The 14,277-nt window shown below is 40.4% G+C and overlaps 1 protein-coding gene across 47 annotated transcripts in view; it reads right to left on the bottom strand.

Annotated features, from left to right (window-relative positions):
• Window positions 1–14,277, bottom strand: part of NCOR1 (nuclear receptor corepressor 1) — a 191,217-nt gene that overhangs the window by 19,344 nt on the left and 157,596 nt on the right. For 42 of the 47 annotated variants that reach the window (XM_074018641.1, XM_074018645.1, XM_074018652.1 and 39 more), the window contains 5 exons: window positions 12,380–12,545; window positions 11,680–12,173; window positions 8,766–8,894; window positions 8,211–8,368; window positions 7,819–8,042 (listed from right to left, as the gene is read on the bottom strand). In XM_074018641.1, the coding sequence (XP_073874742.1) occupies window positions 7,819–8,042; window positions 8,211–8,368; window positions 8,766–8,894; window positions 11,680–12,173; window positions 12,380–12,545 (1,171 nt within the window). The remainder of the gene's footprint in view (window positions 1–7,818; window positions 8,043–8,210; window positions 8,369–8,765; window positions 8,895–11,679; window positions 12,174–12,379; window positions 12,546–14,277) is intronic. The other 5 variants (XM_005582988.5, XM_074018663.1, XM_074018664.1 and 2 more) reach the window with 1 other exon arrangement.

The raw sequence follows: 14,277 nt of genomic DNA, 5'->3' as shown, positions 1-14,277 counted from the left end.
AACTTGGTAAATAATCTTAAACATGTTTTTGATTTATAAAACTTGAAACAGAATCTGTTAACTCTCTTTCATGAAAGATGAAGAATTTTATTTGCCTTCTCTGTTGCTGCCCATTTTATTTTTACTTTTGAGACAGGGTCTCCCTCTGTCACTCAGGCTAGAGTGCAGTAGTATGATCACTGCTTACTGCAGCCTCAAATTCTGGGCTCACGTGATCCTCCCACCTCAGGCTCCCAAGTAGCTGGGACTACAGGTGCATGCCACCATGCCTGGGCAATTTTATTTTTTAGTTTTTTTTGTGGAGATGGGGTCTCACTATGTTGCCCAGGCTGGTCTTGAACCCCTGGCCTCAAGCGATCCTCTCACCTTGGTCTCCCAAAGCACTGAGATTAAAGGTGTTGGCCACCGTGCTGGCTTGCCTATTTTATTTTAATTTTGTGCATTTTGCCTTTACATAGCATACTTCAGCCTTTTATATTTTCTTTTTTAAAAATGAAGAAATTAGTACACATACCTTTACTTCTACCTCTCTTTCCTATGCAACCCTCAACTCTCAATATCTGTCAGCCATTTTTATGATTTATTGCCTCACATCCTTTTCTAGAACTACAGAGAAACTCCTCTGTGTTTTGCTTATAAAAATCACTCCATACAATTCCAATGGAAATGGAATAACCTGCTCCTGGAGTACATAATAAAATAAAGGCAGAAAGCAAGTTTTTTGAAACTAATGAGAACAAAGATACAACATACCAGAATCTCTGGGACATAGCTAAGGCAGTGTTGACAGGGAAATTTATAGCACTAAATATCCACATCAAAAAGAAAGATCTCAAGTTAACAAGCTAACATCACAACCAAGAGCAAACAAATCCCAAAGCTAGCAGAAGACAAGAAATCACCAAAACTGCCAGGTGCAGTGACTCACACCTGTAATCCCAGCACTTTGGGAGGTCGAGGCAGGCAGATCACCTGAGGTCAGGAGTTTGAGATCAGCCTGACCAACGTGGAGAAACCCTGTCTCCACTAAAAAAATACAAAATTAACTGGGATGGTGGTGCATGCTTGTAATCCCAGTTACTCGGGAGGCTGAGGCAGGAGAATTGCTTGAACCCGGGAGGCAGAGGTTGCAGTGAGCCGAGATTGCGCCATTGCACTCCATCCTGGGAAACAAGAGCAAAACTCCGTCTCAAAAGAGAAAAAAAAGAAATAACCAAAACTGAAGCTGAACTGAAGGAGGCTGAGACACAAAAAACCACTCAAAAGATCAACAAATCAGGATCTGGTTTTTTTTTCTGTTTTTTTTTTGAGACAGTCTCGCTCAGTCGCCCAGGCTGGAGTGCAGTGGCGCGATCTCGGCTCACTGCAAGCTCTGCCTCCCTGGTTCACGCCATTCTCCTGCCTCAGCCTCCCGAGTAGCTGGAACTACAGGCACCTGATAGCACACCCGGCTAATTTTTTTTTTTTAAGTAGAGACGGGATTTCACCGTGTTAGCCTCTCGATCTCCTGGCCTCGTGATCCGCCCTCCTCGGCCTCCCAAAGTGCTGGGATTACAGGCGTGAGCCACCATGCCCGGCTTCAGGATCTGGTTTTTAGAAAAAATTAATAAAACAGACCACTAGTTAAGACTAACAGAGAAGATTCAAATAAACACAATCAGAAATGACAAGGGGAATATTACCACTGACCCCACAGAAACACAATCAATCATTAGAATATTATGAACACCTTTATGCATATAACCTAGGAAATCTAGAAGAAATGGGTAATTTCTGGACACATACACCCTCCCAAAACTGAACCAGGAAAAAACTGATTCCCTGAACAGACCAATAATGTGCTCTGCAATTGAGTCAGTAATAAATAGCCTACCACCCAAAAAAAGCCCATGACCAGACACATTCACAGCTGAATTCTACCAGATGTACAAAAAGAGCTGGAGCTATTCCTGCTGAAAATATTCCAAACATTGAGAAAGGACTCCTCCCTATCTCATTCTATGAGGCCAGTGTTGCGGGAAGTCAGGGACCCCGAACAGAGGGACCGGCTGAAGCCACAGCAGAAGAACATAAATTGTGAAGAGTTCATGGACATTTATTAGTTCCCCAAATTAGTACTTTTCTAATTTCTTACGCCTGTCTTTATTGTAATCTCTGAACATAAATTGTGGCGATTTCATGGACACTTATCACGTCCCCAATGAATATCCTTGTGATTTCCTATGCCTGTCTTTACTTTAATCTCTTAATCCCATCATCTTCTTCGTAAGCTGAGGAGGATGAATGTTGCCTCAGGACCCTGTGATTGTGTCAACTGCACAAATTGTTTATAGAGCATGTGTGTTTGAACAATATGAAATCTGGGCATCTTAAAAAAAGAACAGGATAACAGCGATGTTCAGGGAACAAGAGAGGAACTTTGAACTGGCCGCTGGTGAGCTGGACAGAACAGAGCTATATTTCTCCTCTTTCAAAAGCAAACAGGAGAAATATCGCTGAATTATTTTTCTCAGCAAGCAACATCCCTGAGAAAGAGAATGTGCCCTGAAGGTAGGCTTATAAATGGCCCCTTTAGAAGCGTGCAGTCTTTTGTCTTTTATGGTCGAAGCCGACAGGATGAAATAAGCCCTGGTCTCCTGTAGTGCTCCCAGGCTTATTAGGACGAGGAAAATTCCTGCCTAATAAACTGTGGTCAGACAGGTTGTCTGCTCTCAAACCCTGTTTCCTGATAAGATGTAAACAATGTTATCACTGTTTTGGGCACAGTGCCCGAAACTTCATTAGCAATTTTAATTTCACCTCATCCGGTGGTCATGTGATCTTGCCCTGCCTCCATTTGCTTTGTGATATTTTATTACCTTGTGAAGTATGTGATCTCTGTGACCCACACCCTATTCATGCATTCCCTCCCCTTTTGAAAATTGCTAATAAAAACTTGCTGGTTTTACGGCTCGGAGAACATCACGGATCCTGCCGACATGTGATGTCTCCCCCGGACACCCAGCTTTAAATTTCTGGCTCTTGTGCTCTTTCCCTTTATTTCTCAACCCAGCCGAGACACTCAGGAAATAGAAAAGAACCCATGTTAAACATCGGGAGCAGGTTCTCCTGATAGGCCAGCATCATCCTGATACCAAAACTTGGCAGAGACACAACAACAATAAAAAGAAAACTTCCAGCTAATATCCTTGATGAACATCAATGCAAAAATCCTCAACAAAATACTGGCAAACCAAATCCAGCAAAACACTAAACAGCTTATCCACCACAATCAAGTAGATTTTATCCCTGGGATGCAAGGTTGGTTCAATATACACAAATCTCAATAGATGCATAAAAGGCTTTCAATAAAATTCAATACCCTTTCATGTTAAAAACTCTCAGTAAACTAGGTATTGAAGGAACATACCTCAACAAAATAAAAAGCCATATATGAAAACCCACAGCCAAATCATACTGAATGGGGAAAAGCTGGAAGCATTCCTCTTGAAAGCCAGCACAAGACAAGGATACCCTCTGTCACCATTTTTATTCAACAGCCTATTGGAAGTCCTCACCAGGGTGATCAGGCAAGAGAAAGAAAGAAAGGGCATCCAAATAGAAAGAAAAGAAGTCAAACTATCTCTGTTTGCAGAGGCATAACCACATATCTAGAAAACTCCATAGTCTTAGCCCCAAAGCTCCTTAAGCTGAAAAACAACTTCAGCAAAGTCTCAGGGTACATCAGTGTGCAAAAAAAAAAAAAAAAAAAAAAAACACTAGCATTCCTATACACCAATGAGAGCCAAATAAGGAATGCAATTTGATTCACAACCACCACAAAAATAATAAAATACCTAGGAATACAGCTAACCAGGGAGGTGAAAGATCTCTACAAGGGGAACTATAAAACACTTCTCAAAGAAATAAAAGATTACATAAACAAATGAAAAAACATTCCATGTTCATGGATAGGAAGAATCAATATCGTTAAAATGGCCATACTGCCCAATGCATATTACAGATTAAATGCTATTCCTATTAAACTACCAACGACATTCTTCACAGAACTAGAATAAACTATTTTAAAATTCATATAGATCCAAAAAAGAGCATGAATAGCCAAGGCAATACTAAGCAAAAAGAACAAAGCTGTAGGTGTCACACTACCTGACTTCAAATTATAATACAGGGCTACAGTGACCAAAACAGCATTGTACTGGTACAAAAATAAGACACACAGATGAATGGAACAGAACAGAGAACCCAGAAATAAGGCCTCACACCTACAAGTATCTGATCTTCGACAAACCTAATAAAAACAAGCAATAAGGAAAGGATTCCCTATCAATAAGTGGTGCTGGGATAACTGGCTATCACATGCAGAAGATTGAAACTGGGCCCTTTCTTTATGCCATATATTAAAATTAACCCAAGATGGATTAAAGACTTAAATGTGAAAAACAAAACAAAACAAAACAAAACTATAAAAACCTTGGAAGACAACCTAGGAAATGCCTTTCAGGACATCAGCAGGGACAAAGATTTCATAACAAAGACACCAAAAGCAGCTGGAACAAAAGCAAAAACTGACAAGGGGGATCTAATTAAAGACCTTCTGCACAGCAAAGGAAACTATCAACAGAGTGAACAGACAACCTACAGAATGGGAGAAAAATTTTGCAAACTATGCATCTGACAACGGTCTAATATCCAGCATGTATAAAGAGCTTAAACAAATTTACAAGAAAAAACAACTCCATTAAAGAGGAGGCAAAGTGAGTGTGGTGGTGTGCGCCTGTAATCCCAGCTACTTGGGAGGCTGAGGTGGGAGAATCACCTGAGCCTGGGAAGGTTGAGGCTGCTGTGAGCCGAGACTGCACCACTGAAATCCAGCCTGGGCAAACAGAATGAGATAAAAAAAGAAAGTGGGCAAAGGATATGAACAGACACTTTTCAAAAGAAGACATATATGCAGCCAAGAAGCCTATGAAAAAAAAGCTCAATATCACTGATCATTAGAGAAGTGCAAATCAAGTCGGGTGCAGTGGCTCATGCCTGTAATCCCACCACTTTGGGAAGCTGAGGCAGGTGGATCAACTGAGGTCAGGAGTCCGAGACCAGCCTGGCCAACATAGTGAAACCCTGTCTCTACTAAAAATACAAAAATTAACTGGGTATGGTGACAGAAGCCTGTAATCCTAGCTACTCAGGAGGCTGAGGCAGAAGAATCGCTTGAACCTGGGAGGTGGAGGTTGCAGTGAGCTGAGATCGCACCACTGCACTCCAGCCTGGGCAACAGGGCAAGACTCTGTTCAAAAAAAAAAAAAAGAGAGAGAAGTGCAAATCAAAACCACAATGAGCTACCATCTCACACCAGTCAGAATGGCTACGAAAAAGTGAAAAAATAACAGATCCTGGAAAGGTTGTAGAGAAAATGGAACACTTATACACTGTTGGTGGGAGTGTAAATTAGTTCAACCACTGTGGAAGGCACTGTGGAAATTCCTCAGACACCTAAATACACAACTACCAATCAACCCAACAATCCCATTACTGAATATATACCCAAAGAAATACAAATCATTCCATTATAAAGACACATGCACATGTATGTTCACTGTAGCACTACTGACAACAGCAAAGACATGGAATCAACCCAAGTGCCCATCAGTGATTGACTGGATAAAGACAATGCAGTATATATATACATCATGGAATACTATGGAGCCATTAAAAAGAATGAGCTCCTGTCCCTTTCAGGGACATGGATGGAGCTGGAGGCCATTATCCTTAGCAAACTGACGCAAAAACAGAAAACCAAATACCACGTGTTCTCACTTATAAGTGGGAGCTAAATGGTGAGAACACACGGACACATGGAAGAAAACAACACACACTGGGGCCTATTGGAGGGTGGAGGGTAGGAGGAGGAGGCTCAGGAAAAAATAACTAATGGGTACCGGGCTTAATACCTGGGTGACAGAATAATCTTTACAACAAACCCCCACGACACAAGTTTACGTATATAATAAACCTGCACATGTACTCCTGAACTTAAAATGAAAGTTAAATAAATAACTAAAATGAAAACCAGCTGATTCTGTTTTCTAACACCACAGATTGTGTAAACATTTTCATCAGGAATGGACCATGGCAGTGCTATATAGTTTTCCATTTTTCTTGATAATTGCATTTCTTTTCTTTTTTTGGTTTTGTTTTGGCTAACAGGGAATAAATGTGCTTTCATCTTATCCTTAAGGTTATCCAGCTTCTTCTAATGACTAAATTATGCAGTTTAGGGGTTGGGGCAAGCGGGGATAAAAATGAAACAAAACTCGTTATACACTGATGATTACCAAAATTAGGTGATCGATTCCTAGAGGTGTATTATACTTGTTCTCTCTACTTTTGTATGTATTTGAAAACTTCCACAATATTTTTTTTTTTTTTTTAAAGAAGACCATCTAGCTTCTCATCTATATTCTTCTTTCTACTCTTTGCTCACTTCGATGGATTGGTAGGTAGGCTGGAGAATCACTTCTGCTACAAATTTCTCTTTTTCAGGCTCTGAGCCATGGCTTCCATTACTCTGGCTCATCTGTCCTCTATGTCTTCCAAGTATTTGCCAGAATCTTTGATCTGCCAATATCTCAGTCTTGTTCTCAGCATTCTTTTTTTTTTTTTTTTTTTTTTTTTGAGACGGAGTCTCATTCTGTCGCCCAGGCTGGAGTGCAATGGCATGATCTCAGTTTCAAGCGATTCTTCTGCCTCAGCCTTCTGAGTAGCTGGGATTACAGGCACCTGCCATCATACCTGGCTAATTTTTTTTTTTGTATTTTTGTAGAGACGGGGTTTTACCATTTTGGCCAGGTTGGTCTTGAACTCCTGACCTCAGGTGATGCCCCCACCTTGGCTTCCCAAAGTGCTGGGATTGCAGGCGTGAGCCACCATGCCCGGCCTTCTCAGCATTCTTAAATTTATTTCCCTTGTGCTTGTTAACTATAATTTAACATGTGCTAATATTTAGTCTACCACTTTGAAGCAAGAATCCTGCATCCACTTTATTTTAACCAAACACAGACTATCAGGTAAGAAGATATGCTCTTTATCCGAGAGCCCTGGCATATAACATGTTTCCACTCATGGTGCCACTATTGGCTTCCCTTTCCTTTATTTAATGTCACCTTAAAATATATACGTGTGTGTGTATATATATGTGTGTGTATAGATATACACTGACAGAAGTCTAAGGACTAGAATAAAATATAAATGCAGAAGCAAACAACCTATATATATAGATAGATAGATAGACAGTTTTGTTTTGTTTAAGTTTTTTTTGTACAGATGAGATCTCACTATGTTGCCCAGGCTGGTCTCAAATTCCTGGGCTCAAGCAATCCTCCTACCTCAGCCTCCCAAAGTGCTGGCATTATAGGTATAAGCCACTGTGCCTGGTCGATATCACCTTCTTAAACTTCTACTGATGCTGACCCAGTAGAAACCACTGAGACAGATAAATATGAGAGGTATTATTAGGAAGGACCACTGAAGTGTCCCTAAACTACTACCAAACTACACATTCTTCTTAACTGTCTTTACAAACCAACCAACAGAACATAATCATCTTTTGAATATATATTAAAAAGACATAGTACCAGATGCCAAGACAGTGGACATTCTAAGAATAATATTCAGGGGAACAAAGCTCATTTACACTTTCCAGGGATTAAAGGCAAATGAACTTTAGTTGTGAGAAACAAATTCCTTATCCTGTAGATATATTCCATTTGTTTTACTGTTGGGAAATTTATATATAATTTGGAATAAAGATCATACCTTCCCCTGGATTTGTCCACAAGATTTTCTGGAGAGACCCTTGAACCTGGTCTTTGATGATGGACAGACTGAACCTGGGATTCTGGGCTGTAACGATTTGACGTTTTAGTCCTCACAGGTGTAGACACCAAAGCAGATGGTGAGTTCTGGAATGTAGAAGTAGGAGGCTGCTGGGGAGTCTGTGAGGAAACTTGATTTCTAGCAAAATCTTGTGTGATAATTTGCTGTGAATGAGAAAAGAAGGAAGTGGGAAAATTCATTGAGTACTTGCAAAAAAAAAAAAGTATTAAGAAATCTAGATATCTTTATTATAAATTTCTTTTTCTATATGAAATCTGCTTTCCCCATGATCAAAAAAGAAAATCAGCTAATAAGAATAATGAAAAACTTACACAGATGTGATCAGCAAGTGTGATCAGCCGATGAGTCCTGGGCACTTGCCCCATTCCCTCTGCCTGTGAAGAAGGGGGCAGCTGTTGCTGGGGAGACGGTGATTCCTGCTGTGGTCGATAGTGATGTAATGGTCCTTCATACTGTCTGGTAGCATCGTCTAGTAGAGAACACATAGATGTCTTACTCCAGGAATGTCTGTGCCTTTCACTCATTATCAAAGATTAAATATAATTCAGAAGAACACATGAAAGGATGTGGTACACAGCTCCAAACAAAAAACTTATCTTAATTTTGGAAAAAAAAATTATTCACCAACAGAAGTCTGAGGACTAGAACAAAATATAAATGCAGAAGCAAACAAAATTAATATAAACTATTTTCTGTATCATTAAAAAATAAAAAAGAATCGATAGCTGTTTCTAAAGCAGGCTCATATAAGATAACCCTAAAATAAACAAAACAAGTTAATTCTTACCATGGTCTAGACAGATAATTAGAAGCAAATGATAAATGTAAATATGAAAACATGTAAATGGTAGCTTAAGAAGACATACTTTCGGCTTGATTTGCCTTAACCACCTCTGGCTGATAGGTCTGCAGTTTTTCCTGGGGTGGCGCAGGTGAGCTGGCAGGACTTATCACCTCAATAGCATCGCTAGGTGTTTCATACCTGTGAGAAGATACTTTAAGAAAAGAAAATCTTATTTTAAAACTAATCCTGGGAAAAGTTTCTAAAGTCTAAGTTCTTCAAACCTACAGCATATTTTCAATTCTGATCAACCATGTTCAATGGTATTCCAGGTTAATGAGGGTTTTCTGAAGTTTTATGAGCTTTAAGACATTTTAGGCCAGGTGCAGTGGCTCACACCTGTAATCCCAGCACTTTGGGAGGCCGAGGCAGGTGGGTCACCTGAGGTCGGGGGTTTGAGACCAGCCTGACCAACGTGGAGAAACCCTGTCTCTACTAAAAAAATACAAAATTAGTCAGGCGTGGTGGCTCATGCCTGTAATCCCAGCTACTCGGGAGGCTGAGGCAGGAGAATCGCTTGAACCCGGGAGGCAGAGGTTGTGGTGAGCTGAGATTGCGCCATTGCACTCCATCCTGGGCAACGAGAGCGAAACTCCGTCTCAAAAAAAAAAAAAAAAAGACACGTTTTAAAGCACAATAATAAACACTGGAATGAGGTAGAACAGAGAACAGATTTATGATATTTTTCCTGGGAGCTGGAAAAGAAATCACCAGGGAAACATTTATGGAAAGAGGTTAATAAACAAATAAGGGAGTAGATCTCAATAACTGATTCCAATAATTCCAATTCTGTGGGACATTCCATTCTTAGAAAAACGCTGAGGCTATAAAGCTGCTTCATTCACTACCATGATGATTTTAAAGCTATGGATTATATAACACTATATATAATGATTTTCTCAAATAACTGGAGTATTGCTAACAAAAGTTACTCCAAATATTAATAATTTTTTTGCACTGTGTTACATTGTGAAAATAACCAGAAATGGTACAGAATGTCTGAAGGGAAGTATATTCCCAGAAAGGGAGGATGTCAACCAACTCTGGAGGATACCCACATCAAAAAGGACCTCCTCTAAGACGCAGTTCTCAAGTAAACAGAGGGGCTGTGCAGTGGGGCTAACAGGCAGCTTTTCACAGTCCTGCCATGGCCTCAGAGCTGACAGTTGAGAGCAGATGTAACCACCTATTCAGGAACCTCTGAATTCAGAGGGCTCTTCACATCTACAAACTACACTATAGAATCTGAGAGCACTGTCAGAGCCCCAAAGGGTACATGGCCCTGGCTGGACACAGATGCAGCAGGTGGGAATGAACCCTGCTCCCTAGCCACCAGCTGCTCCTCTGGTACTCAACAGTCCTTCCTATCCCCACCAGGTCATGGAAACTGCAGCTACCTGGGTTCTAGTACACTTAGGAGATTGGAAACTTGATAAATGGGACAGAAATGATCATTGAGAAACTAAAATAAATCACTATATTCTAAGAAGTTTACAGCAATTTGTGACTTTTGTATCCACTGTTACTCATCACTGGTTATGTATTCACATCCTAAATCTGCTTACAACTTCCAATATTCACTCAGTAGAAAGTCTGATTCCGAACTGTGTTCACATTGCTCTTGAAGCCTTAAGGGGCAAGACTATATGGCAACGGACTTCACCTTCAGGATGAGGGGGGCTCTCAAGAGTCAAACTGAAAGCCACACTGAAGAACTGTACATAGCCTTTGGACATCATGGAATTCACTGACCAGTGATAAAAATGACAACCACACACAGAGACATGGACACTCAGAAAAGATGAGCTATTTTCAAACCTTCTGAAAATCAAATTCCTACAGCAAGGTTTGGTTTGTGATGCAAACTGAAAAGAAATGTTTAATCCAATGATTAAGGAACCCATGTGCTATACCATTCAATAAGCCCAGGTGGGATCTCCCAGTGTGCTGGCGACTTCCCTTCAAAAGACCTATTCATACAACTATAGAATATCTCTTTCTCAGTGAGCAATTTTCTGCATGCAGAAAATCTATATTGCAGATTTTCCTAATCTCAGGCTAAAAGAAGTCTTTTGTCTACACAACACTACCCTCTCTCTCTAAAAGCCTCAGCAATGGGGTAGATGTGACCTAAACAAATTATAATTAAGCTAGTGGATACTTAGAGATCAAAAGAACTGCACATTGCATTCTGGAGCATAAGAAATCATTTTTTTTCATGATCTCTAACTCTACTGAATTTATTCAATGGATATAACAGAAAGATGACTATATATGATTAAATTACTTCCAGTGTTAGCAGATGCTTATTTAAATACTTGCTTGTTCTTTCTACAATTCCACATAGAATTGAGGCAATAGTTTAAAAGAAAATTTAAAAAGTAACTTTTCTAGCATTTTAATGTAGACCTGTGAATTTCAAGATTTGCGGGTTAGCCATCACAATGACTAACCAGACTTGAACAAAATCCAACTTGCAAAAAAGATGCAATATAAATACCAATCACCAGTAATAGGTAGTCTCACTTTTAAAAATCTGTGTCTTAGAAAAAGGATATTAGAGGCTTTGGGGTATTGGCATAAATACAGAACCATGTCCTAGCAAATGCTTCCTGAGAAATTATACCTCAGTAGCACAGAGCCTGGAGATATATCCACTACCTTTCAGATGCCTAAATATGTTAATAAGGTCTGCCTTCTACTTTCTAAATTTAATTACATAAATGATACAGTTTTCTTGTGGAAAATACATTGATAGGCTTATATGTAGGAAACTGGGATATTTAAATAATCATAAAAACAGCAGAAGATACATTTTTGCATTACATTTACTATCAAGCATTAGGATTTTTAAATACCATATAGTTCTACTTGACCTAAAGAATAAAGTAATTCTTTACTCAGACATCACATTGTGAAACTCAGATTGAGATACATACAGCTACTAGAAGAGTCTGAACTTTGAGAGCCACGTTCCCTCGCATCCTTGTCCGAGGCAATTTGCCGGGTGATGATCACGTCTATGAAGTTAGCTGCAGTAATGGTAGTCTTCCCTCGGGTCCTTAGCTCTTCCTCATATCTGGATTTTGGAGGAGGCCCTTTATCTTTCCCAGCCTCAGAATAAACTACTGAAGAATGAGGCTGGGGCTTGCCACTTGGAAAGGCTGAAGAAGTGTATAAACACTGAACAGATCTCTTCTCCACCTCCAGGGTTTTCTGCTCTAGCTGCTGCTGTTCACTAACTGCTGCTGACCTGCTTCTCAAATTTTCTTCTAACCTGGCAGCTTCATGCTTACTCTCTTTTGTTTTGGACACATCCATCTGGGGTGCAGAAGCTGCAGCATCCACAAGAGCAGCCAGGGCATCCGCAGCAGTGTTGTAACGGGAGGCTGGCAGGCCTTGGCTTATTGAAGGGCCCCCAGCAGGCAGTGGCCTGTAAATAAAACCAAATCACAGCTCTGTGAAGGGAAAACCATTTGCTGGGAATGTGGTGGGGAGATGGAAGGACAAACTGCAACAACAAAAAAGGCTTCGTGGCACGGGCAGAAAAGCATGACTATACTTAGACTATTGCAGTCACAAATTTTAAAATGAATATACAAGAGACATTTTTTGTCAAAATATGTACAAGAGACTGACATGATTCGTAGCTGAGCAGTTGGATCCAAAGGTGTGATTACACTGGTTCCATTGGTTCCTTGGAAAACACTGGGTCTCTGTTGCAACATGGTCTCCTGAGTTCTTACTGAAGGCGAAGGGGAGCGAACATATCCATGACTGCCAGGTCGGCCAGGCTGTTCTGAGCCTGCAGAGGTGAAAAAGAAAAAAGAAAAAAAGACATAAGGAGGAAGCTACAGATAAAAGGAAGCAATGCTTATGGATTGTTTATTTTTTTATTTTTATTTTTTTTTTTGAGACGGAGTCTAGCTCTGTTGCCCAGGCTGGAGTGCAGTGGCACAATCTCGGCTCACTGCAAGCTCCACCTCCTGGGTTTACGCCATTCTCCTGCCTCAGCCTCCCGAGTAGCTGGGACTACAGGCGCCCGCCACCTCGCCTGGCTAGTTTTTTTGTATTTTTTTAAGTAGAGACGGGGTTTCACTGTGTTAGCCAGGATGGTCTCGATATCCTGACCTCGTGATCCGCCCGTCTCGGCCTCCCAAAGTGCTAGGATTACAGGCGTGAGCTACCGCGCCCGGCCGGATTATTTCCTAATATACCTAAATAGAAAAAAGGAAAACAAGACAAGAAACTTGATAGTCTACTTTCTGGCCTTTCCAGAAATATGTTCTAAAAGTTTCCAAATAAAGATGCAATAAAACCGCAGCAGTAACTTGAAACAAAATGTCAGCCATCATTTACTGTCATTTCCATTTCTCTGATAAATTTCAATCTTGATCCCAGAAATAAAACAGCACCAACAAGAAGTACTACTACAAATCATATAAGTTCATCTTTCAGAGTCTTCCTCAAACTCCAGTCTGTACATGATTTCCAAAATCTAATCAGGCACAACTTTCTAAGCATCATAATGAAAATAATATACCACTGCTACACTAGGGTTTGAGACTGTTTCATTCAACCACAGTTTGCCCTGCTTCATTTCTTCACTGTCCCCTTCACAGGTGACTCTTTCTCTCAGCAAGCTCTCTTTTGAAATGAAATCATTCACATTATCCTCCCACATAAAACTTGGCTCCCACAATTACACTTCTACAATATTTGGTATGTTTTTGTTCACTTAACTCTAACTCTCCCATAACAAAGTCAGAGCTTGGACTTGGTCAGAACTACTTCACGCAGAGGATTTTGAACTCTCAAATCCCTCCCCAATCACTTTCCTCTTGACCTCGTCTTGTTCTGTGTCCTCACTCCAACCTTCTAACCCGCTCACTGGCTTCATAACAGCTAGCCGTTTTAGCACACACCACTCTTCTCACACACACCACCACCTCAGCCAGGCTTCTCAGCAGTTTTCTCCCTTCTAACCATTCATCAGCTTATATGAATATTTATTTTTTAATTAAATTTAAAAAATTTTAAGAGACAGCATTACACTCTGTTACCCAGGGCACTCCACAGCTCACTGCAGCCTCAAACTCCTGGCTTCAAGGGATCATCCCACTTCAGCCTCCTGAGTAGCTAGGACTACAGGTACACAGCACCGCTCCTGGCTAATTTATATATATATATTTTAGAGACAGGGTATCACTATGCTGCTGAGGCTGGTCTTGAATTCCCGGCCTCAAGCAATCCTCCTGCCTCAGCCTCCTGAGTAGCTGGGATTACAGGCATGAGCCACCATGCCCAGCTTATCTAAGTATTTCTATGGGATATATATTCCTAGATGTGAATTACTAGATGGAAGAGTATTTAAAATTTCTATCTCCACAGAGGCTACACCATTTACACTGCCATTGCCAACATGAGTATCTGTTTCTGCAGAAACTCCAACACAATATTTATCGACTTTCTTACATGTCTGATGCAGAGAAATGGTATCTTTGTGCCTTAAATATAAATTTTGTTCATCAGTAGGA

Source organism: Macaca fascicularis, chromosome 16 (genome assembly GCF_037993035.2).
Source record: "Macaca fascicularis isolate 582-1 chromosome 16, T2T-MFA8v1.1".
Classification (NCBI taxonomy): Eukaryota; Metazoa; Chordata; class Mammalia; order Primates; family Cercopithecidae; genus Macaca; species Macaca fascicularis.
Note: the sequence above shows the minus strand (reverse complement) of the source record. Positions and strands in the feature narration are given on the sequence as shown.